This window comes from Erithacus rubecula (genome assembly GCF_903797595.1).
Source record: "Erithacus rubecula genome assembly, chromosome: 12".
Classification (NCBI taxonomy): Eukaryota; Metazoa; Chordata; class Aves; order Passeriformes; family Muscicapidae; genus Erithacus; species Erithacus rubecula.
The window spans coordinates 6,521,488-6,545,278 of NC_136664.1; the positions used below are offsets into that span (position 1 = coordinate 6,521,488).

Sequence of the window (23,791 nt, forward strand, 5' to 3'; positions counted from 1 at the left end):
TGCCTTCCTTTCTCAAATGGTGCTCAGGTCAAGTCTTTGTATTTTCCATCTTTCAGTGTTTCTACAAACATTGTTAATCTACATCATCAGTCTTCCTTTCCTGAAGGTAGCACAGACAAGGGATGGGTTGGCCCTCCTTAGAGCTGGCAGATACCAGTTGACTGTGATCCTAAAGCTGGAAGGGAGCTGGGGATATGATAGCTTGGTCTGTCAAAAATAGCTTTTCATTCTTCCTCTGTCATTTTGTCACTAATTACTCATAACCACCCTGAGAAGATGTGATGTTACTGGATTGCTGCCTCACAGTTTGTGCTGATCACTCACCTTCTCTTCCACAGTCTTCAACTGTTAAGGATTCTCTGCCTTTCTAAGGGCTCATGTACAATGGATTCCTCCTTGCCTCAGGATACTTGTATTTGTTTTTAATGAGCTCTTAAAAATTTTATTTTCTTCCCTTTATCCCCTTCTTTTCAGTCTTTCATTATTTGTCTTTACTGGCCTCTTCTTGGGGAATTGGGATTCTTCCTGGAGCCCATCAGTGCTTTTTCTGAAGCACCATCACAGAACAGCACAAATAAAACCAGAACCACTTCCACTCTGGAGATGATATTCCATTATGAAGTAGTTCCAAAATATTTGTTGTTGGACTAAGGAATTGGAGACTGTTGGAATACAGTATTTTACATGCCATAGGTAATTTTTTTAAACAGATGTAACTTGTTTTTTCACTGCCTTAAAACAATGTTCCCCTTCCCCCACCAGAACTGCCACAACGTGGTTTCACGTGGTGAGTTGATAAGGGTTATCATTTCTAGCCACTCTTTAAACCTGGCATGAAGTCAGGACCCACCTCAGACAAGAATGATAATTCAGAACTTTGCACAAGAGACTGTGAAAGTCTCTGAAATGCCACCAGTGTGGTGTGTTATTCACCTCTAACTTAATAATTTAGTTTGTTTATTTTAGATTTAACTGTGCATGTTGAAAGAGTGGGGTGCATGATAGCTGGGAGGACAGGATTCCTGCCACATAGGTGTGGTTATTAGAAAAAACTGCAGGATACAGGAAGCTTTGAATCACAAACCTCTGGAAGAGTGGAACATCCCTTGTTTAACTGGTGGCTCAGTGGGATTGCTTTGGCTGAGCCATAAAATGCCAATCCCAGGAATTTCTACAGCGTGTCATGTTAATGTTGGTTCACAGCTGAGCAGGGAACTTTACTGGAAGTCATGGCCTAAAAACCAGTTTATATAACCTCTCTGGTCTTAACTCTTTCATGTTTGGACCTCAGTGCCTGTTGGCATCCCTGGCAGTCTTGTTTCAGCCTCCTGTACTGTGCCAGGGTGGGACTGGCTCAGGAAAGAAGAGTTTGGGCTCGTGGCCATTACACAGCCAATGCTAAACCAATGTATTTTTCTCCCTTTTGTTTCCCCAGCTTTCAGATGGGTTGAATTTTGTCTGGCATCTGGGTGAACCTCACAGCCACTTGAAAGAAGAGTGGCAGGGATTGTTTCACCATCCTGACTTGGTACCTTTCAACAGGTTAAACAATAAATACAGGGGAAACCTGTATTTATTATTTATACTGTCTTCTCCTGGCAGAACCTTAATAAATCTGCCTTGCTAATTGTCAGCTAGTGTTAGAGATGAGTACTAGGTCTAAGTGTATTGGAGAAAGTCTTGCAGCATTTTAGGTCAATAAATAGCTCCTTTTTTTCAAAGTATACTGTTTGTCCAGTGAGGACCATGGGCTAATTGCTTTTTCTCTCCTTCTGCCCTGCCTTTATTTTGCACATAGCAGTGCTTCTCAGGTGCTGGGTGCTTTCTGTGGAAATGTTCTTTGCTCCTGGGATTCTTGAAACTGAAGAATGTAGTACAGGTTCTGTTGCTGTGTTCTCTGTTCTACTCAATGAGTTCTTCAGTCCTGCACTGGAAAAGTCAAATAGAATCAAATCCTGGAATTTCAGCATTGGCCACTTGCTATCAAAGAGCAGATCTGTTCTGAAGTTTTTCTGCTGGGTTCACAAGGATTTTTGTGGGTTTGCTCATACAAAGTATCTTTAGAGTACACAAAAAACTTCTCTTACATTGACTTTTTGGCAGATTCTCTGGGTATCATGTTTGTTCTGGAGAAGCATCTTTTGACTCAAATTTCTTCTCATATGGGTGGATTCCCCTTCTGGGACAAACTAAACACAGCCATCAGTGTCTCCTCTATTTCTATGACTCTGTAATGCTTAGAGCAGCCTCTTTAAGAGAGATCTCTTTGTTTCAGTTTAGGTCAGTCAAATGTTGTCACTCCTGTGAAATAACTTTTCTCATTGTTTTTCAGATATTTATAATTTCTACCCAGTGACAATATATAATTCTTCCTGAATCAGTGTGTTTGAGATCTTTTGTGTTTTCAAGAATTAAATTTTAGTTCATTCAGAAGTACAGTCATCATTTTGGTTTTCCATATGTTTTCCAAGGGAAATTGTTTTATTGACAGAAACAACAGCAACAAAAAAAACCACAACATATTTTTTTAAGCATACAGATTTAAAATGCAGCTTTAAAAACATCTGCAGTGCAGAGTCCACCACCCAAGTTGTCTTAGGAGGCAGAAGTGGATGCTGTCCTGTTTGGATGTCACTGTGCTGGAGCAGCTACATGTTGGTGTTTACTGCTGAAGCACTTGGGAACTGGGAAGGGACCCAAAAAGCTTTGTGTGTTTGAATTAATCCCAGCACAGTCATGGTGCTGTAAGACTTAGAGGAAAAAATCCTGGGAAAACTGCTGGTTGTGTGTGGAGCCAGCATCTTCTGAGCTTTTCACCAAGGTCCTTCTTTCTTCTGCTGAGGCCAGGGGGAGGCAGGTGTGGGTAGAACAGGCAGAGCTGATGCTGTGGCTGGTGCTTAAGTGTGCCTGATTCAGTCACATTTTCTGAAGCAACCAACAGTGGGCAGGGCTGAGGTGAAGTAGGAGTCTGGAAAAATTTGGTGCTATGGTAACTGCTGAGCTGCTGGTGAGTGGAAACAAGACTGTTCTGACTGAATCACCAGCATGTGTCTGCGTTTATTTTTGTCAGTCTGCTCTATTTGGAATTGGTCTACTGATGCAGCATTTTTGAAGCTTCAGATTAGGTGTGGGGGACAGGTCCAAGTATTCAATGTTCACTGGTGAGAGGATGGTTTTAGGAGGTCATTTTTGCTTAGCTTTGCATCTTACCTATGATGGATAATGGATATAAATGTATTGTTACCCCCAGAATCATGTTTTTCTCAGTTTGAGACTGGATGCTGACATTCCTGTGCATCCTTTTTTTCTTTTTTTTTTTTAAACAGGCTCTTTGGATCTCTCAATAAGGAACTCCAGTTAAGGGATACCCCACAGGGAATCTGTCCACACATTATGGTCCAAAACTATGGGTGATGCAGGCAGGCCATAGAGATTTATGTTGAATGATATTGAATATCATAATTGATAGAATGGATTCTTTATTAAAAAAAAAAAAGGCAGTATTTTGCTCTTGATAATGCCCACAAACACTGTTTAACTAGAATTGCATTTGTTGCATACACAAAACTGATTTGGGATCAAGGAAGTGAGAAGCTGTTCTGCACCAAGAAGTTCAGAAAGCATCTGGTGCTTTTTGGGGGTGGTAGTTGAAGATTAACTTTTTTTCCTCCCAATTTTTGAGAGAATAGAGTGATTTTTTTTTTTTTTTTTCCTAAATTTTTTTTTTCTTGGAGGCTTTATTGATCTTAGAGCTCGTTTCATCCATTACTTCTGGTACATAAATTGATTATAGATGGGAAAAGCAAAGTAGCATTTTCTAAAACAAAACCCAGCAGTGAAGTGTGTGACAATTTGAAGTTCTGGATATAAGCTGTGGGCTGTGGAGTTGAAGCTCAACATGGTGAGGGAATCTGTTTTTATTTTAGGTTGTCTGCAAATTCTGTCTAGAGTTCTACAGCCATTATGGTCTTATTTTTAAAGTTTGTCTTGAGCTTTAAATGGGAGCAGAAGTTGAAGAGCAAAAAACTGTGAACCAGGAATATTTGTGGTTATGTTCCTTTTTTTTAGCAACTTATTTCCATGGTGTTGTGTATCTAGATTAAAATGTAATCTTAAATTTAGAATTTGTGGAGTTGTAGTGCTTGCTTTTTATAAAAATGCAAGCTTCCAGTCTCAATTTAAAACTGTTTTCTGAAAATGGAAGGATATTATTGTAGAAGTTTTGTCTTTGGTTATGTGCATCAGATTTGCTGCTGTACACAACAGAGGGAGGATGAATCTGCATAGAAAATAATGAAGTTAAGCAGGATAAGCTGAAGTGGGTGATGACCTATTTTATCTGAGTTTGACAATTAGGTTATTTCCTCTGATTTCCAATGTTTTCCTTGGTGTTGCCACCCTTGTGGTGCAATGCATTGCAGAGACCCAGCAAGGGATGGGACAAAGGGCACCCATGGAAGTGCTGCAGCTGGGATTGCAGTGGAGCTGTGCCAGGCTGTGAGCAGAGCTGTCCTGTGCTCAGTGAGGCTGCTCATGTCAGCAGCAGAGGCAGAGGAGCAGACAAGCACCCTCAGGCAATAAGGAGGGATGGAGCTGGCTCCTGGCCCTGTGCCAGCAGAGTTGTGCTGTGTGATACTGAAAGGAAGGAATCTGACACCACCACATGACAAAGTGGCCACAGTTGTACAGTGTTTTACCTTCAGCTGAACCAGACAGATCAGCACAGAAGGAACATTCCCTATGCCAAGAGGCACGTCCTGCTCCTTGGACAAAATTTGTCACAGCCAACAAATCTGGGAGGTCTGGAGCTTGTGGTGTGAGCTGGTGAGGTTGGTGGGGATGGCTCTGCCAGAGAAGCAGAATGTCCTGCTCCTGGGCAGGACTCTGCTAAGTGTTTGAGAGCTGCCAGTGTCAGGATGGGCTCTCTGGTGTTATTGCTCCAGGCTTAGATGGTGCTTTTACTTGGAGTTGAAGCAATTGGGTGCTTTGACTCACAGCTCCACTCAGGCTTGGACAGGTGGCAGAGGTGGAACTTGTCACTGCTCTCACAGAGCTGGGTGCAGTTGTAGCTGTGGACTGGGATCCTGCCTGCTTGCACATGTAGTTGGAAAAAAACACATGGCAAAACCCACCTGTGTAGCAGCAGAAGACTCCAGACTCAATAGAAATAGAGAAATTGAACAAGAACTCTCTTATCTGCCAGTGCACTAAGAAGGTGGCAGGGAAGAGCTGGAGTACTCCCTGAAGATACAGGGGGAAGTCTTCCATATTGTGCCTGGAAGGCTGTAAAAATATCCCCAAATTCAGTTTATTAGAGATGCATATATGTCAGATGACACTGTGAGGCTGAATTTTCAGATGCCATAAATGCCTGTTTTGGAGAGGCTCTTGTGAGTCAGGGAACACATGAGGATGTAACTTCTGACTCTGCTCTGAGCAGAGTTTACAGCAAAGGTGTGTTTAGAAGTTGCTCTGCAGCACTGACAATAATCACTCATGTTTGGTATCCTTTGAGAAATGCTATAAAAGGTGCCCAGACTCTGCCACTTCAGTGTTCATCCAAAAACCCCACCATCCAACAACAAAAAAAAAAGCCAGAAAACAAACCTTGTAAATTGAAGAAGCTTATTTAAGAATAGCTAATAAAATCAAAAGGGTAAATACTTTGAGATGGTACAGAGACTCTTTAAGAAGACATTTTATTGGAGGAACAGACAGTTGACAAAATTAGACACAGGGATGAGAGGCAATAGGGATACACACCTCAAAAGTTTAAATTTTTATTCAGTGAGAAAAATTTAAAGAACAAACTTTTAAGCTTGAAAAAACCCAATAAGGTTGACCAAAATTAGTTGAGGGACATCTGGCTAAAGGTCTGAAATCTTAAAGGAGTATTTTTCCTTCCCAACACATCAGGGATGGGAAGCAAGCTAGAGTCTCTATAACCAGGAGATAATGCAGGAGAACTTTTTTTATGAAGAACTCTGAAAACAGGAATGTTTAGAGGCTCACAATTCCCAGTCTTCTGTTTTTAAAGGATTATCCTTCTGAAGTAAAAGAGTCAATATCGTAGCAATGTAATTTGTCAACAAAATACATGACAATCTTTGTTTTTAAATGATAATCTGGTTCCTGTTAAGGATTAACACAACCACCCATAAAACACAGGAACAGATCACTGGGGTTATCTGGTCTTCATTCAAGAGTTCTAAAGAATGAAATAGCTGAGCCATGGACAATGACATTTAAAAAGGTCTTGATTACAGAGAAGAGAGGTGTGCCTATGGGGTTTTTTTCCCCCCCAAAAAGATACAGAGGAGCACATAGTGCTTCCTCTGAAGTCTCTTCCATCCCTGAGATCTCTACATCAGAGCAGAACTTCCCTTGTTGGTTTTTTTGAAGTGAACACTGTTCAGGAGCTGGAGGGCTCAGGGAGGATGTGCCAGGCTGTGTCACCATGGCATGTGCAGGCTGGGAGTTCAGGGCTGTGCAGTCTTGTGTGTGTGTGGCTCAGGGAGCTGTGCTCCTGATATCCTGCTCTGTGCACTGCAAGCTGAGAATTTGCTGCCTCTTTGCTCTTCCTGGATCCTCTGGGAGCTGGTGCACTTCAGAAACAGAAGGGATTGTCTTATTTTAAAGCACTGTATTTGAAATCCAGAGAGTCATGCTGCCAAAACATGGAGTGTACAAGAGAGTGGGCAGTGTTTGCAAGGATGGTCTCTTCTCCCAGGTGGGACAAGAGGACGTGGCCAGAGGTTGCACCAGGGAGGTTTAAGTTGGATATCAGGAAAAAATTTCTTCATGGAGAGGTTTGTCAAGCACTGGAATGGGCTGCCCAGGGATGTGGTGGAGGGATTTAAAAGATGAGCAGCTGTGGCACTTCAGGACATGGTTCAGTGGTGAGTGTGGCAGTTTTGGTCAGTAGTTGGACTTGACAATCTTAAAGGCATTTTCCCACCAAAAAAATACTATTTCATGCTATTAAAAGGATTACAGGCTAAGTTTTGATAAACTTACAGATCTCTAAGGATCAAAATTTCAGTGTAAACAACAATCAATCAGTTATTGCCATTTCCATGTGACAGTGACTGAAATAGGGAAGTCAAGGACAGGGAGCAGTTTCTGCAGGGGACTTGACACACATAACTTGAAGAAATGTAACTTTGGGGTGAAATTCTGAAATAGTATTTTCATACCTGGTTAATGTTTTATGGAGCAGGTGGCCAAGGACACCACAGGAACAAAACTGATAGAGTGAAAGAATAACAGGACACTGCCTGTAGCCCACTTGGATTCTTACCTTTGAGAGAGCAAGAGCCCAAAAGTTAATTTCAAAGCTCAGTAACTTAAAAATATGGGAGTGTGTTGAAATAAAACCTGAACTGTGCTACCAGAGGATATTAAGAGAATTGCAGACCATGGAAATCAGCAGAAACAGAAGACACAAAATGGGAATGTGCATAAATCAGTATTGCAGTAAGGAAGAGGAGACACTGTGAAGGCTGGCTTTGCCAGGGCAGAATAAACAATCCAAACTTGATGCAAAAAGTGGCCTCTGAGCTGCCACTTAGAGTGCAGAGTCAAGCTTTGCCCCACTTCCATGGAAAAGTGAGTTCAGTTCTCATTGCAGTCAAAAGAAATGAATAATGGAGATTAGGAGGGGGAGAAATAGAAACCAAAACAGAGGACATTGTTATGCTGTTATCTGTAATAATCACTTTGGGCTTGTGTTGTGTGATGCTGGTGGCTCTGGTTATTCCCTGCTTCTCAGAGAAGTTACAGAACTGGAAGTGTAGCAGGAGCACTGAGGTAGAGATGAGCTCCCATAAGAACAGCTGAGTAAACTGAGATTAACCAGCCTTGAGAAGGGGCCTCAGGTGTGAATCAGGATTTCAAAATCCTCAAGAAAGTTGTCAGGGAAATGCTTTTCCTCTCTCTTCCAATTTTAAAAATGCAAGTGTGAAGAAAAAAATGGGTTGGAATTGAATGGGGAGCTGTAGGATGTTTCCTTTTCAAGAAAGCTTATAAAGGTTCAGAAGGTGAGATTATGTAAAATACCTGCTGAGCAATGAAAGAGTGTTCTTGGAAAGTACAACTGTGTACTCTGTCCTCTGCATCCACTGTCAGCTATTTTTGGTGATTGACAGACATCTGTCCTCATATACTGTATCTGCACTTAGGTGTTTTTTTACTGTCTTGTTAATCACCTATATAAATAGGTTTTTTCTGATATATGAATAAAAATACCTCTCAAATACCAATTTGGAAATTAAATTGTTGATTGTTGTCCAGTCCATTTCCTACCAATCAAGAGCTAAAGAGTAGCTGTAGTTATACATTGGAAACCTGTCAGTTACTAAAGGAGACTTATATTTTGTTTTGGATTTAATAAAAGACATGAGTAATGGAAAATCTTTAGTAATTCTGTCATTCTTAAATAATTTGTGTGTGGGTTGGGTTTATTTTAGTGCTGTATTTCTGCTGCAGGGAATCTTGTGCTGTGACCATTCTTTTGCTTGACTGATACTTTGGTTTTTTTGAAGGTACATGGGAATAGGACTTTCTGCTCAAGGAGTCAACATGAACAGGCTTCCTGGTAAGTCACTGTTAAAGTTTGTTTTGATTTACAGTCTGTGTTAAATTTCCATTTGAAATAAAGATTTTTCTTTATATATATGAATTAGTGAATGTGTGTTTCCATTAATAAAATTGCATTACTGTAATTGTCTTATCTGGAAGTTTCAACCTATTGAGTGTTATCTTAAATTGAGTTACTGGTGTTGTTGATGCAGCCATGATGATTTTAGCAGATAACAGAAATGAAAACTAAACTAATGAGTAATGGGCAAGATGATGAGCTTTCAGACAGCTAAACTCTTCTTTGTGACTGAAAAGTAAGTAGGAAAATCATTTTGCATTTATTCTGTATATTCCACTTGACAAATTTACATGAAAGAATTTGAAAATGACAGGATAATTGGCCTGTTGTATTGTCTCTCTTCTTTTCTTCTTCCCACTGAAAGACTACAGAAATGTGAGAGTGGTATTTCCAGTTAATATTGTTGCTTCTTTTGTTTGAAATGTGTGTTTTGAGGTTTGCTGCTAAGTTGGTTGAGTGGCTTCTTTTTAGAAATAAATAATGGGTAATCCTTCTTTGACAATATGCAATTTATTGAGTAAAATAACAATTTCTAGGTATGTATTGATGCAGTGACTTCTATACCAGAAATTCTTTCACCTGGGCTTGAAATTGGAAGTTTGTGTTTGGTAGAAAGTAAATGTTCTCCAGATGCCACAATGAATGACAGGTGGTCAGTGGTGGGGGCTTTACTGGCTTGGGTGTTACTTCTGGTGAAGTTGTTTTAAAAATTACATCTGTATTCAGCCCTTGCCATGGATCTTGGTATCTGGAAAGGAGTGTTTTGTGACTGTTCTAACTAAACAAAGATCTGATAACTGTCTTGGGGAGAATGGTTTGAGAGACACCTGTGCTTTAAAGAATTTGTATCTTACTGCAAACTATATTTGTTTGTAATTGTTGTGACAACTGCACCAGTCAGTCCTACTCTCTTTTACTTTCTCTCCCCCCAGTCCTCCTGATCCAAGTGGGTTGTGTGCCATGTACAATGCAAAGCATGACTCTAGTCCCATCATCTCTTACCAGGGTTGTAGTGCTTGGAAAAGGGGTTGTTTGGCTCTTAATGGAGCCTGTTCTGTTCAAGAAATGGCTCTATGGTGTGTGTGATGGAAAGATGGAGGAATATCTTGTGGATTCAGCCTTGCAGATGGTTGGTTGGATTATTTTAATTTAGGATTCTCCTGGGGTTATAACACAGGTACACACATGGTTCAATACTAACCTGAGATGGTGTGTACTGAATATCTCAGTGTGCTGTCCTGAAATTTAACAGCCAGTGTAATTTCTTCTTTTTTTTTTCTCTTTGGTGACTAAATTACCCAAACCACTTCTGATAAATGACTTTAAAGCCCAGGAGTTGTACAGGCTGCAGTTGTGGCCAGTTTGAGTCAAAGTGCCTGTATACCACTGGCATTTCTAGAGAGAGTATGATGAACATAGAAATCTTTTCTCTCAGTGAAATAAAGCATAAAGTGAACTTGAGACTGGAGATAGTGCTTATTTAGCAGTGAATTGTACAGATTTGATCCTGTGAACCTGTTGTTTGTTTGATCACATGCAGGTTATGCTGCCAAGAGTCATTCTGTGGTCATAGTTAGGTTGCTCTCCCATCATCTGTGTAAGTTTAACTGCATGGTTCTGTATTACAGCTCAATAATTATCTTCCTGGCTTTTGGAGAATGAGTGTGATTTTTTTTTTTTTAATATATTTTTTACTACATTGTTCAAGTAACTGAAGTGAGAAACATATTTCCAGGCTTAACTGTTATCAGGTCCTTCACAGCACAGAGTAAGTGAGAGCTCACAAAGAAGTGACAGACTTTGGAGTCTTGACTTGGCTTCACGTCAAAGTGTAATTTTAACTTTTTGTGACCTGAAACCCTGCCAGGTTTGTCTCCTTAGGCCCTTTCTCAGTCACTTCTGCTTTAACAGATCGATTTTCACTCAGTGTGCTGCCAGGGAAGTGTGTAACCACTACAAGTGGTGGTTGGGAGCCTGGTACAGGAGCCAGAGTTGGTCCCTTTCTTGTTCCCAGTTTCACTGGGGATCCTTGGTGGCACCTTGGGAGTCCTAATTCAAATGACAGTCTTGCTGCTGGCTTCTGTCACAAACTCCTTTTCTCCCCACAAGGACAAACACTTTGCCTTATCCAGTTCCAAGTCAGGGCATTTGTGCTTTATTACAGGATTTATTTTGGCTTCAGCCCAGCTGGGTGCTGGTGGGGGTGGTGCTGAGCTTGCTCTGAAGGTTACAAGTGTGATTGGAGCCACATGAGCTGAGTTCCCTTAACTATCCCTGTCTGCATTGGGAATAGAAAGTGCTTTAATTGGAGAGTTCCCCATCCCTGTTGGACTCAGGGTTTCTTTGTGCTGTGCTTTGAAATACAGTCATCAGGTATGAAATAACTGTGGGATTATTATTAACTACCAGTTTTTCTCATCCTGTCATATCTTGATTTTAAAAAAACATTTAAAGACATTTAGAACACTTACTAATAAGCATTCTTCTTTCAGCCAGTGGCTTTTAGTGAAATGTCTGCTCACTTCTTTCCCCACATTCAATTTTTTTTCACGTGTGCTCAGCATTTTGGTATTTGAGGATGAAATTACATGTTGCAACTGAACTGATCTAACTCCCTGTCATGAAAGGAGAGAAACCTGACCCTTCCCTCCTCCCCACCCCATCTGCACAGTCACTGCTCATCCCTGGTGCAAGCCTTTGGCTCTGCTTTTTGTCACCTTGGCCAGGCAGGAGCCTGCCTGCCTCTGCTGTGCTGGGGTTGTGGTGGGCTGGTTCTTTCAGGACTCATGGAGCAATGCTCTTGTTCATCCTGCATGTAATATATCTGCATCCTTTTTTTAACATGTTATTATTATTATTTAGCCCTCAGTCCAGTAAGTTTTTCTGAGCCCTTCTGAAAACACATTGATGGTTTGCTACAAGTTTCACCAAACCTTCATAAAATGGGAAGATGATAATTGTCCTGTCCTTAACATGGATGAGACTGCACACTGAAAATTAGTCTCTCCTGCATGTGATGTTCTGCATTAGTTCAAGTCTTCATGCTGTTGAGAAATAACATTTCATTTGTTTGAGCTCTTTGAGGGTAACCCAGCAGGAGCATAGAGCCAGACAGAGAGGGAAGGTGGGATGAATCTCTAAGGTAGGAGCAAGTTCTCAATTCAACCTAGAATGTTGTGAAACCACACCCTTAGGCATACCCTGCTTGGATTTCTTAAACAGCATAGATAGGAGCTGGCCAATCACTTTTAGAGACTTTAAACACCCTCTGGTTAATAAATTACTTGCCCTGCTATGCAGTATTGTGCATGCTGAGGAGGGTGCCAGCTGTCACTCACCATCCTTTGGTTTTCAGAAACATTGGTAATTTTTTCAGCTTGCTTTTCAAACAAAATGATACTGCTTGGCTTATTCACTATCTGCCTGCTTCAAATTCTCTGTTAAAAGAGCAAGCTCTCAAGAATGTTTTATAGATTTGAGTTATGTGTGCAGCCAGATAAATCAGGACAATTTGAAATAGAGAAATCTGCTCCCTATTGGGGTTTGGCTTCTGGGTCTGTAGTGCTTTGAGGCAGATCAGCAAAACCAGAAACATTTTGCCCAGGTGTCTTGAGTCTTTGTTCAGCAAAAGGTCCTTGTGAGCAATCCTTTATCTAGACATAAAATAGGAATGAACCCTGGGAATTAAGAGTTCCCCATGCTCTCCTCCTCTGTGCAATCCATCCTTTGTCCTCCAATGTGTGGACTTGGATTTCCATTTCAGCTTTCTTTGGAAATCCTGTCTTTTGAATTTTCTTGCTTATAGGTTTCTATTGACATTTGTAGGTAGGACTTTATTTCTGCTCAGCTTATTTTACAAGCTGTCAGAGGGAGCAAGACTGTTGAGGACTCTGTCCTCCTGTTCCTTTGAGAGGAAAAGTTACTTGTTTCTTCTTTAGGGATGTTCCCAAGGGTTTTTCATGCTGGTATACTCCATTTGGGAGCAATCAGAGAAGGGAGGCTGGGTAGGTGTTGTGTCATAAAATCATAGAATGTCACAAGTTGGAAGGGATTCAGAAGGATCATTGAGTCCAACTCCTGGTCCTGCACAAGTAAAATTCTCATAGGAAGATATTATCCCTCAGAGTTGGGGATGGATTTCTGCAGAGCCTCTGTATTTAGATTTTCAAACCTCAATTCCACAGGGCTCTGGCAGCCTCATGTAACTCTGAAGTTAATCCTGCTACAAGTGAGAAGTTCCACTGAAGTCTTCCAGATTTTCCTTCTAGCCAGTGTTAGTTTGGTTTTGGTGTGTTTTAGTTTTAATTTCTTTTTTTTCCCTTGTTTTCTGTGATTGCCATGGAATCTTTCTACTTCAAATGTATTTAAGTTTATGCTTTAGTTTGTCACTTTCTGTGACTCCACTGACAAAGGACTTGTGCTGAAGGACTCAGTCCCATGCTAAATGTAGTAATTATAGAAGCTGAGACCTCACCAAATCATCTGATCTGAAGCGAGTTCAATTATGCATTAGTCCTGCCTGACAGGTGTGTGTCTAAACCAGCCTTTCATTATTTTTCTGGCAACTTCTTCCAGCACTGTCCTTGTGTTGGAAACCTTTCCTGATGACAAAGCTGAATATCCCATCTAGTCTGAGTCTATTCTTGGATCATGTGGAGGTAGAAAATAATTAATTTCTTTCCTCTTTGTAGCTCTGTACACAAAAATCTCTATCACTGCTTTGTGGTCTTCTCTTCAAATCATACATCCCTGGCTCTTCACCCTTCCCTGTTTGTTAGTTACAACATCTCTTGTAGAAGTTTTCTGAACATTTAATCACTGCATGTATCACAAGCACCAGTATCTTGCTTTTTATAGTAAAAGAAAACATTAACATTCAGAGCAAGTACAGGAAGTGGCTCTTATCCCATCTTGCAAGCAAGGACAAAGGAAAATCCTTGCCAAGCTTTCACAATTCTTATGGCTTCAGCAAAAAAAGGGAGGGAAGAAGCTACATGGTTACCTGGGAAAGGAAAGCCTTTGGCTTCTAGAACAAGCAAAAGCCCTGGAGTATGGGATTAAATCCATGAGCAGTATTTGGCAAACAAACAGTGAATCAGTCTGCTTTCAGAGCCTCTTGGCTGCATCAGCAGCTTGGACACACTGCTTGATTTTCTGTCTTTAGAAGTAATTTCTATTAAGTTTATTTATTTATGCAGCTGATGAAGCTCTGGCTCGTAGTACCTTATGGTGTTTGTCCTGCTGCAAAGCTCTTTCAGAGCTATCCTTAAAAACAATTGTCCAAAAAGGCATGTGGGATTTCCACAGGGTGTCACAGCAAAGCCTTGGACAGGTGTTAGTTACACATGCAGTGAGTCCTTCAGCTGGCTGTGCCAGTTCCTGTCCACAAAATTGCTTATGCCTCTGGTACTCTCTAATTTATCCTATCAAACCAGTTTGTGGGGCTGCATGTGAAGTGGGTCATGTAATTGGGTTAATAATTATGGGTGGGGGGCACTGCTTGATTCTGGGCTTGTTATTAACTTAGATCTGTCCACTTGCCTGGTTCATCACACAGGTAATGCACGTTGAAATAGCTCCTTTGGGAAACTTTATTCTCCTGAATCACAGGGTTAACAGTGGTCAGAGGCTATTTTTGATAGAAAGAGATATGTGTTGAAAACCTTAATTAAATTTGCCCCAAATTAATATTACCCTGATCATGGAGACATTTTTACAAAGGGGCATCTTTCCAGGCACAGTCTCCCTGAATTTTTATTTAGGGTGAGAACTTCTCATGAAGCTTCACTTGAGTAGCCTTTTTGCTGAGTTAACTATGTTTTTACCTGAAAGCATAATTTTTGCCTCCTAAGAGATATATTTAGAAACAGCAGGTTTTAGCCAGTGGAAGAAAAGAGGGCAAAGTGGTTCCATGTGATGGGTCAGCTCTGGAATTATTGAATCCATTTGTGCAGGATTGGGTTTTAGAAAAATTCCTCACCACATGAGAGTTTGCATGGGTGGGTGAAGATTATTGTGGTGCATAGAACAGTGGTGGATAAAAAACATACACTGCCAAAAAAGGATGTGTTACAGCAGATTTGAGATTTCTGGACTTTATAAGTCAGAGCCCTTTGGATTTATCTACATGAGTCTCTTATTTTTGGAGGTTTATTTATGTAAGTGAATCTCCTGGTTATCACCACTGCCTGTACTTTTATTTACATCTTTGGTTGTGCTACCCCCCTTTCTTCTAAATTAAACTGCAGGATGCACTCCAGAGTCACAGTTAGTGCACTTCAGCCACTAATGAGTGTTCAGTCCACTACACAAGGCTAAGCAATAAACCTTACCCAGCCCCATTTGAAAAAAAATTAAAAAATTTAAAATGTCACATAGTGGCAGAAGTGTCCTGAGCCTGGTTGAAACTGATTGTTTCCTTCTTGAATCTGTTCTTACTGTACTGTACCATCTGCTATTTTCAAAATAGCTTCTTTATTTTTTTTTAAATTTAAGTCAAAATTGAGGTCATACTAAAGAAATTAATAAGAAATGTGGGGGTCTTGTAATAAAACAAAAGGTTTTTCTTTGAACTTAAGCATTCACATATTTTTAGTATTAAGATTTTTTTTTCTCCATATGGAATCAATCTTGTGTTCAGTGTATGTAAAATGCCATCATAGGAAAGTAATCTGAGGAGCACTTAATTTTTGTTTATGCTAGGCATACACAACTCATTATATTGTTTATTTTTTCATCTTCACTTTAAATTCTATATGTACATGTATTCTATGTATATTTTAATGGCTGCCCTGCTGCATCAGATGTTGAAGAATCTGAGTTCCTCTGGCATTACTTAACTCATTCTCATCTTCTCTCTTCTTGTTTCTGCTCTCTGCTGAACCCCTTTTAAAATTAAAATTTAAACCACAATTTTTTTTAAATTTCAAATTTTAGAATTCTCAAAATTATATGATCTTTATTAAAAAATTAATTATTTTTGTCTTTGGGAATCTTTGTCATTTGTGGTTGACTTGTCCTCTTCCTTTCAACTTCAGCTGAGTTCCACTGAACTGCTCAGTTGTCCTCTCATTGCAAGCCATTTTTCTCTTTTTTCAGTTTTTCAGTTTATATGTTGAGTTCATCTGAACTTGTATGAAAATTCCAGCTTGAATATTGAAACAGATTTGTTGCATGTTCTGTGCATTCATTCACATCCCACTGTGTGAAAGAGCTGGAAGTTCTTTCTTTGCCATTCCTCAGTTTTTCAGAACTCTTTAATGGCCTTTCTGGAAGTTCTTTGTTTGCCATTCTTCAGCTTTTCAGAACTCTTTAATGGCCTTTCTGGAAGTTCTTTCTTTGCCATTCCTCGGTTTTTCAGAACTCTTTAATGGCCTTTCTGGAAGTTCTTTCTTTGCCATTCCTCAGTTTTTCAGAACTCTTTAATGGCCTTTCTGGAAGTTCTTTCTTTGCCATTCTTCAGTTTTTCAGAACTCTTTAATGGCCTTTCTGGAAGTTCTTTCTTTGCCATTCCTCAGTTTTTCAGAACTCTTTAATGGCCTTTCTGACAGAAGCTCTCTCCTCCCACGCTGCCTGCTCTGCACATTTGGGGTGTTGCCCCTGTGGTGCTTATCATGCCCAGAGCTGAGCACAGCTTGGTTGGGTGGATGTTCTGGAGCACCAGCTTTGTGCTCAGGGCTGATACTGCCTGAGCTGGTGAGGCACAGAGGGGTTGGACAGATGTTTTATTTCCTTCATGATACCTCTGGAGGGTGACACCAGAGTGATCAGGTCCCCAAATGAGGCCAGACCTGATGCTGTCAGGTGTGTTCAGAGCTGGAGAGTAACAAAACCAGCTCCTGAAACACAGAATTGGGATGAATTACCTTCTGAATTAAGGTTAAATTTATCCTGTGTAGATGAAAACTAGGGCTGTATAAAAGTTCCTGCCTTTTTCCCTTTCTGACTGACACCAGAAATGTGTTTGCTCATATTGATTGTGATGATTGTCCTGCCTGCAGCAGGAAAAACTGCTGCCATCATTTTGATTGGACTTCTGGGAGGTGTTGGATTTGTTTTCTATTTTTTTTTATTTTGGTGTGTTCAGTTAGGCTGGCTTTGGGCACCCAGACTTCAGGTTTGACTGGAGAAGCAGAACTAAGGCTCCAGCTGAGCTCTCAGCAGCTGTGCCTCACCCTGGAGTAGTTGGGAAAGTGCTTTTCCATTAAAGTTGAACAAAACCATCAATCAGTATTTCAAGACAGTAATCCTGCCCTTGGAAAATAACCAAAGTGTTTCCACTGGCCATTAAGTGCTCAGGCATCAGCGTGGGTAAGTGATTCTTTGTGCTATCCTGCACTTTTCCATGCCCTCATTTCTGTGCAGTGTCTCTTGCAGAGCTGGGCTGGCCTCTTTTAGAGGTTCTGTGCTCTGTCCTCATGCAGCATCTTCCCAGAGATGTGTGATATGGTGTGCTGGAGCTCCTGCCTTTGTCTGGATCTCTTTGTCATCCAGCAGGTTGTGTTGGTTGTGTGCCATGTGAAAGCAGAGTTTCCAAAGCAGAGCACAGTGGGGTTTGGGGTTTGGCCATCACCTGTGCCACAGGTTGCATCTCCAGCTGTAGCACAGATTATGAAAAATCCAGGTATTTTAATGACAGCTAAGAGTTGACTGGCATTTCAGAGACAGCAGTTTAGTAGTCAACACAAGTTGTAATCACAGCACTTCTTGTTTTTCAGATTATAACAAATTCTTTAATGTGGCTGTACCTGTTATCAGAGCCTTTTAGATAACATCAACACAAAGCTCAGTTTCACTACAACTTAAACTCTGGGCTGCAGCTATTTCCACTGATGGATAAATATGGTCCTCTTCAGAAAACCCTGTTGCTTCACCTTGATTAGTATGGAAAGTGTTTAAGAAACCTCAGTTTGAAATATAGAAGTCCTTGTTGCAACCTCTTAATATCATGAGATGTGCTTCTTCTGGAAGACTTCTTTCTCCAAAAAGTCTTGGGTTTAGATAAATGGGTTTTTTGTTGGTTATTTTCTTAGCTTATTACATACCATTTTAGGAATTGTTTTTTAATAGTAACTGGGCATGAACCCCCTGCATTCTGCACTAAACTCCAGCATTGTTTTTGGCTGAGTCACTAAACTGTCCTGCCTTGATGTCTCTGTAAAATGACTCTTGCCTATTACCTTGCAAAATTTTGCTGTGTCTTAATATTTTACAGAGATGTTCTTGCCCATCAGCTGAAGGTTGAAATGTTGGGCCATAAACATGTGAATTATTTAGTATGATGAGATTTAAAGCCTCTGTATGTGATAAGCTTTTGATTGTAACTTGTTCCTTAGCCCTTCCACTAAATGGAAAAGCTCATCTGACTCTCTTTCCCCATCCCTGTCCTGGCTTATTTTGTACCCCTGCTCTGCTTCCCACCCTCTCCACTGTGGTGTTTCAGGGAATATAAAGAAGATATAATAGTGCAGTGGTGACCTGATCATGCTGGAGAGCTTTTCCTTTGTAGACAGAAACAGCCTGTTCTGTTGCTTTCACCATGCAGTGCTTTTCACAGGGCTGTAAGTGGCTCCTAGCATATCTTGACCTCTCTGGTGTAGGGAAACCCAGATCATGTTCTGACTCTGGCAGAAGATGGACCCTTCAAACTTGTAAGTTAGGAGGACTTGCCATCTTTATTCATTCAAGGAAGTATGATTTCTATCTTGATTACTGTATTCTCTGGTGAGGTGCATACTAAGTAATAGTGAAATGGGCTCCTTACAAATTCCTGGGGCTGGTGGAACAGACCTTTCCTGTTGAAAAGGTCTATATTGCAGCTGTCCAGAGCCTTCTAGTTTTGTTTTTTCTTTATGAGTCAGTGGGTAGAGCCAGTTTATATAATGATGTAGACTGTGGTTTGATGTTGTTTTGAAGGTTGGTTAACATGCAGTGGTTTTTAATGGTAGGACTTGCTAATCTGGTCTAAATATCACTGTGCCAGATCAATATTGTGGAAAAATTGAATTGTACAGTGTTACTCTGCTTGTTGTCTCCATGGTAGATCAGGCAGTGCTTTTTAGCACCTACATTCTGCTCAATCTCTCAGACTCTTGAGTCATACTGATTTTTGGGTCACTGTGTCCTTTTCTTCCTGCTCTCTGTTAATATGAGAGAGATGTTGTGATTCTTTTTTTTTTCTTCTCCCTTGGCTTCTTGCCACACAAAAGTCTTGCTGTGAGAATTTGGTCTGAGTTTTCTCTCTCTTACAGTTGCAAGTACTTTATTGAAAAACATGGAATAGCTTCTGAGCCAAAGCTGCAGCCAGGCCTGCCAAGAATCCTGCACTCTCTGATTAGCATCATCTGCTGTGTCTGTGCAGGGCCAGGCTGACTCTGCTTCATCTGCTGGGACCTGTGGTGAGGGGGAGGCCCTGAGCAGCAGTGACTCTCTGGGGTGTGTGTGGTGCTCTGCTGCCCTGCTCCATGGCCTGGTACAGGGTTCAGTGGGATGCTGCAAAGGTTATGGCACCTGAACCCTTCCAACCCCTGCTTGGGAAAGTTTGTGCTCCATGGGGTAAAGTGGTTTTATTCTTTGTACAAACATCAGTCCTGTCATGCAAGGTTTGGCCTTCTACTACATTCAGTCATTTTGCTACCTTGTAGAAAAAAAATTGAGGTTATTGCAAGCAAGAAATGTTGGGACTTTCTTCATATCCCTGGGTAAGTGGGTTTTAGGGTGGGTTTTTTGGTTGGTTTTTGTTGTTGGGTTGTTGTTTTTTTGGTTTTTTTTACCCTTGACATGTTCTGGGCAGGTGTCCAGGCCCTTGAAGCTGTGCCAGGGAGATGCTGTAATGTGTTCAGCATGCTGTTCCCTGGTCCTATTCCTGTCCTGCAGTTGGTGTTGTGACTGCACCTAGACAGTTGTTCCATGCCAGGGCTGTGCTCCCCCATGCCTACATCCCCAGTTCTGTAACAGAGGTTGCTGTGGCCATTGAGCAGCTGTTTTTGTAGGCTCATTATGGAAACAGAAGGATGTGTTGCAGCACTAATAGTTGATTTGATTCTAAAAAAATGATTGAATAAAGGAAAGCAAAGCAGCCACCCTGCTCTCACTGAAACATGTGATGTATATGCAGCTTCATAAGGTTTGGCATAAATGCCATAAAACTGAATGGCAGCTGAGATGCTCCAGCACCTCAGATGATTCTTGGGGCATCAATTTATCATGGCCAGGCATTTACAGACTTCTCATGACCAGGCATTTGGTGTCTGAGTCTGGAGGAGCACCAGTGTCCTCCTCTTTTGAGGCATACAGACCATCTGGATGGTCATACACCAGAGCTTGCTGAGCCTCCCTTTGCTGTGCTCACTGCTCTGGCCTGATGTCCACCAGAGGCACATTCCTTGCAGAGCCAGTTCCCCTGGAAGATGGAGTAATCAGCAGAGGGTGGTTCCACTTCTCCTGTGGTACTGGCTCCTGCCCCATGTTCATGGTTGTCCTGTCCCTGCCTGGGACTGCTCAGCCCAGGATGGTGTAGAAGCAACATCCAACTTCTCTGTGTACCAGATTCCATCTGTTCAGCCTCTGCTGAACATACCTTCCCCTCCCCTGACCTCATGCTCTGCTGCTGCCAGGGACCCATAGCTGGCTGAGCACTAGCAGCCTGCTCAGCCCAGTGCATGGAGAAAGCCCTGCTTCCAACTGGAACGTGGTCCAGCAGCAGCTCTGGGCTCTGCCTCCACCCTCCACATCCCATTCCCCAAGCACTGCACAAGAAAAGTTTGTACATCTGTTTCTGCTGGACTTAGGATTCAATAAATCTTATAAAATTATTTTGTTTGGTTTATTTTGGTGTGTTGACACAAGTTCTTGTCCCTTTGCAGCTAGTGTTTGCACACACTTGCCCTGGTATGGGCAGCTGTGGGAAGCTAGGATTGCTGGCCAGGGGAGTGGGAAGAGGAATGCCACAAGCAAAATATTGGGCAAGAATAGAGAGGGGAGAAAAATGAAAAAATGTTCCAAAATATGAAAGAGAAAAAGCAGATAGAGATAAAATTTGAAAAGACTGACTGGTCACTGATGTCTGTCCTGAAGATTGTCTCAGATTCTGCCATTAGTCATGACACAACAGATACAAACCCTATTTACAGATCTTCAGGTTCTTTCTGAGGAACTTCCATCTGCCCTTTATGTGCCCAAACATATTCCACCATTCCTTAGAGCTGTCCCAGGTATCTCTGCAGGGAAGTTACCACTGACTGTGTGGTCAGCAAGGCCCTGCCCTCTGCAGCAGCTTCTGCACCCATTGCATTGGATGCTTGGGCTGAGTTGCAGTAGAATGTGTTTCTCCTTTGGAATGTTCATGAGCAGGGAATGGTCCATGTGTCAGTGGTAAAGTTCATCTGTCTGCCAACATCTTTAGCCCAGCAAGTGCAGAGCAGGAAGAGTCTGATGTGTCTGGCTGTAACTCACTGGAAAAGTGTATTTTCCATGATCACTGAGCCTTGCATGTCAGTCCTTTGGCATGTCATCAGAGGGGATCTCAGTACAGATCCCTGTGGGTGTTGCTTCCCTGTTCCCTTGTGCCCAAGGGCAAGTTTGACATGTCTGAACCTTGATGCACTGCAGGATGTCATCACTTGGCTTTCTTCTCTACCCTGTGTGAACAAAACATCAGGCCAGAAAAGGCATAGTGAAAATATTGCCTTTGGTAACCTCCATCCATCCATCCATCCATCCATCCATCCATCCATCCATCCATCCATCCATCCATCCATCCATCCATCCATCCATCCATCCATCCATCCATCCATCCATCCTCTGAATGATGTTCCCCAGTTTCAAGGTTGAGCAGCTTATCCAGGTCCTGGTTTTTTTAGGTGTGTGATGTAGCCATGATGTCAGTTTTACCCAGAGCCTACCAAAAGCTCTGTGTTCATTGCTGGGAGAAGAGAGAGAGCTTGAAGCTGAGAGCTAAATTGCCCTGTTATTTCTGTGATGCTGAGATGTAAATGGTCACCCAGCTCAGCAGAGCCACTTCCCACTTGCTGCCTTCTGAGGCAGAGTCTGATCTCAAGTACAGAAGTCAGGATCTGACCAAAAAGTCAAGAGTAAAGCAGGGCTAACATTGAATGGGAAAGTTGGGATTGAACAGGGACAGATATAGGACAGTCAGGGATAGCAGTAGCACACATCTAACTCCAGTGTTTAAGAGTGAGTGTTTATCAGTTTATCCTGTAACTGTGTCCTGAAGTAACTCGAAGTCCTTTCTGCCACGTGTCTGGCATTGCATAATTCTGACCTGTTTCTCAAGCAGCAGCAATGGAACTTGCTGTTCATTTTTTTCCCCTATGTGTTGGGATCAAGGTAGTCTGCCAAGAAGGTCAGCATATCAGCTTTTTCTTGTTAGCAGGCCAAACAGAACTTCAGTTTGGTGTTGAACATACAAAAATGTCCTCCCAAGCCCTACTCACAGTTTTTGCTTTTCTTTCTTCCCTTTCTTTGGCACAATCTGAGCTATTCTGCATCTTGTTAGTAAACACATAGGTATATTTTAGGTTTGGGTGTTGAAGGGTTCAGTTCAAAGGGATGTAAATTTAACCTCTTGTTGCTCAATAGCTGCTGAAGTCCTACCTGTAGTGGTTGTGATTCTATATTCAAAGTTATAAAAATGAGCTGTAGTGAGAACAGTCTTAGAGTCAGGACGTTGAGATTCTGCTTTGACAACTGCCACGGGCCAGGTGATCAAATCCTTTCTGTTCTCTGCCTGTCTCCCCTGTTTAAAATGGTTTTGTGGTTTTGAAGAGAGGATGAGGAAAGGAAAGGAAAGGAAAGGAAAGGAAAGGAAAGGAAAGGAAAGGAAAGGAAAGGAAAGGAAAGGAAAGGAAAGGAAAGGAAAGGAAAGGAAAGGAAAGGAAAGGAAAGGAAAGGAAAGGAAAGGAAAGGAAAGGAAAGGAAAGGAAAGGAAAGGGAGAAAGGAAAAAGAAAAGGAAAGGAATGGAAAAAGGAAAGGAACTGTAAACTGAACCCTGCAGCCACTCCAGCTCACTTGATATCAGTCTATAGAGTATAGCCCATCAGGAGTCTACTCTTATTTTACAAGAAAAAGCACATTCTCCAATTTTGCCCAGATTTCTGAAATTTTGAGAGGAATCTGAACTTGCACTTGAGAATTTTTAGAGTTGGCCACAGCTGCACATAGGTTCTGAGTGTCCATTGCTCTCACATAGCTATCACCAGGACACCAAAATGGGATGTTCTTTAAGCAGCCCTGTTGCAATGAGCTATGAGTCACAAACTGTCAGTGCATGGGTTTTCCCAGGGTTTTCTTAGGAGCAGCTGCCTGCCCCTCTCTGTCCTGGGATGGATTTCTGGAGCTGCTGAGGATTGTGAGATTGAGGGTGGTAAGAGGTGCTGGGGGGAGCTGAGGCAACGTGCCCCAGGCAGGGAGATGCACATGAGAATCTGTGCAAAGCATTGTCACAAGAGCAGTGATGCATTTTGGAGTGGTGACAATCACCTCATGAAACATCAGGTCAGTAGTAAAAAAGACAATAAAGGGAAAATGCTGGGATTAACTTGTAGAGGGCTGGGGAACAGTGCAGAGAGCAACTGTAGCCTGCTTCCCTTCTCCATGGGGCACCTTCATCTCCATTCTCACAGGCAACACTGTAAATCCAGAGAAAGAAGGCTCAGATGGTGATGGTCAGAAAAGCAGGAAAGAGCTAAATAAGTTAGGAGTCATCAGCCTGGAAAAGGGATAATTATGGGGGATTTTGCAGAGGTCTGCATACTGATGTGGAGACACCAAATCCATAGTTTTTCATCTTCTCCAGTGCAAGAATGAGCAGGAGGAGGCACCTGTCCACTGCTTGCAATTACACTGTCAAACTCCTTCTTGCAGGACACAGTGAATGATATGAGTGTTTGTATGTTCTTAATGGAGGGTTGAACAATTTATTGGAAACAAAATCCTTTCAGGAGTACTGAGTGAACAGAATCTCCATCTGGCTCAGTCTGCCTGTGCTTACAGGTGGTTGGAAAGTGGTAACTGTTCAGTCAGGGTGTGATACCTACATATCCTGTACTTCTGCTGTCTCAGTTCTTGGGCAGCATCCTTGTCCAGGCTGACCCCCCATCCCACAGGGACAG

At 41.8% G+C, this 23,791-nt stretch overlaps 1 protein-coding gene across 3 annotated transcripts in view; it reads left to right on the forward strand.

Annotated features, from left to right (window-relative positions):
• The window catches only part of RANBP10 (RAN binding protein 10), a 67,998-nt gene that overhangs the window by 9,094 nt on the left and 35,113 nt on the right, over window positions 1–23,791 (forward strand). For all 3 annotated transcript variants that reach the window (XM_079316371.1, XM_079316370.1, XM_079316372.1), the window contains one exon: window positions 8,544–8,596. In XM_079316371.1, coding sequence (XP_079172497.1) covers window positions 8,544–8,596 — 53 coding nt within the window. The remainder of the gene's footprint in view (window positions 1–8,543; window positions 8,597–23,791) is intronic.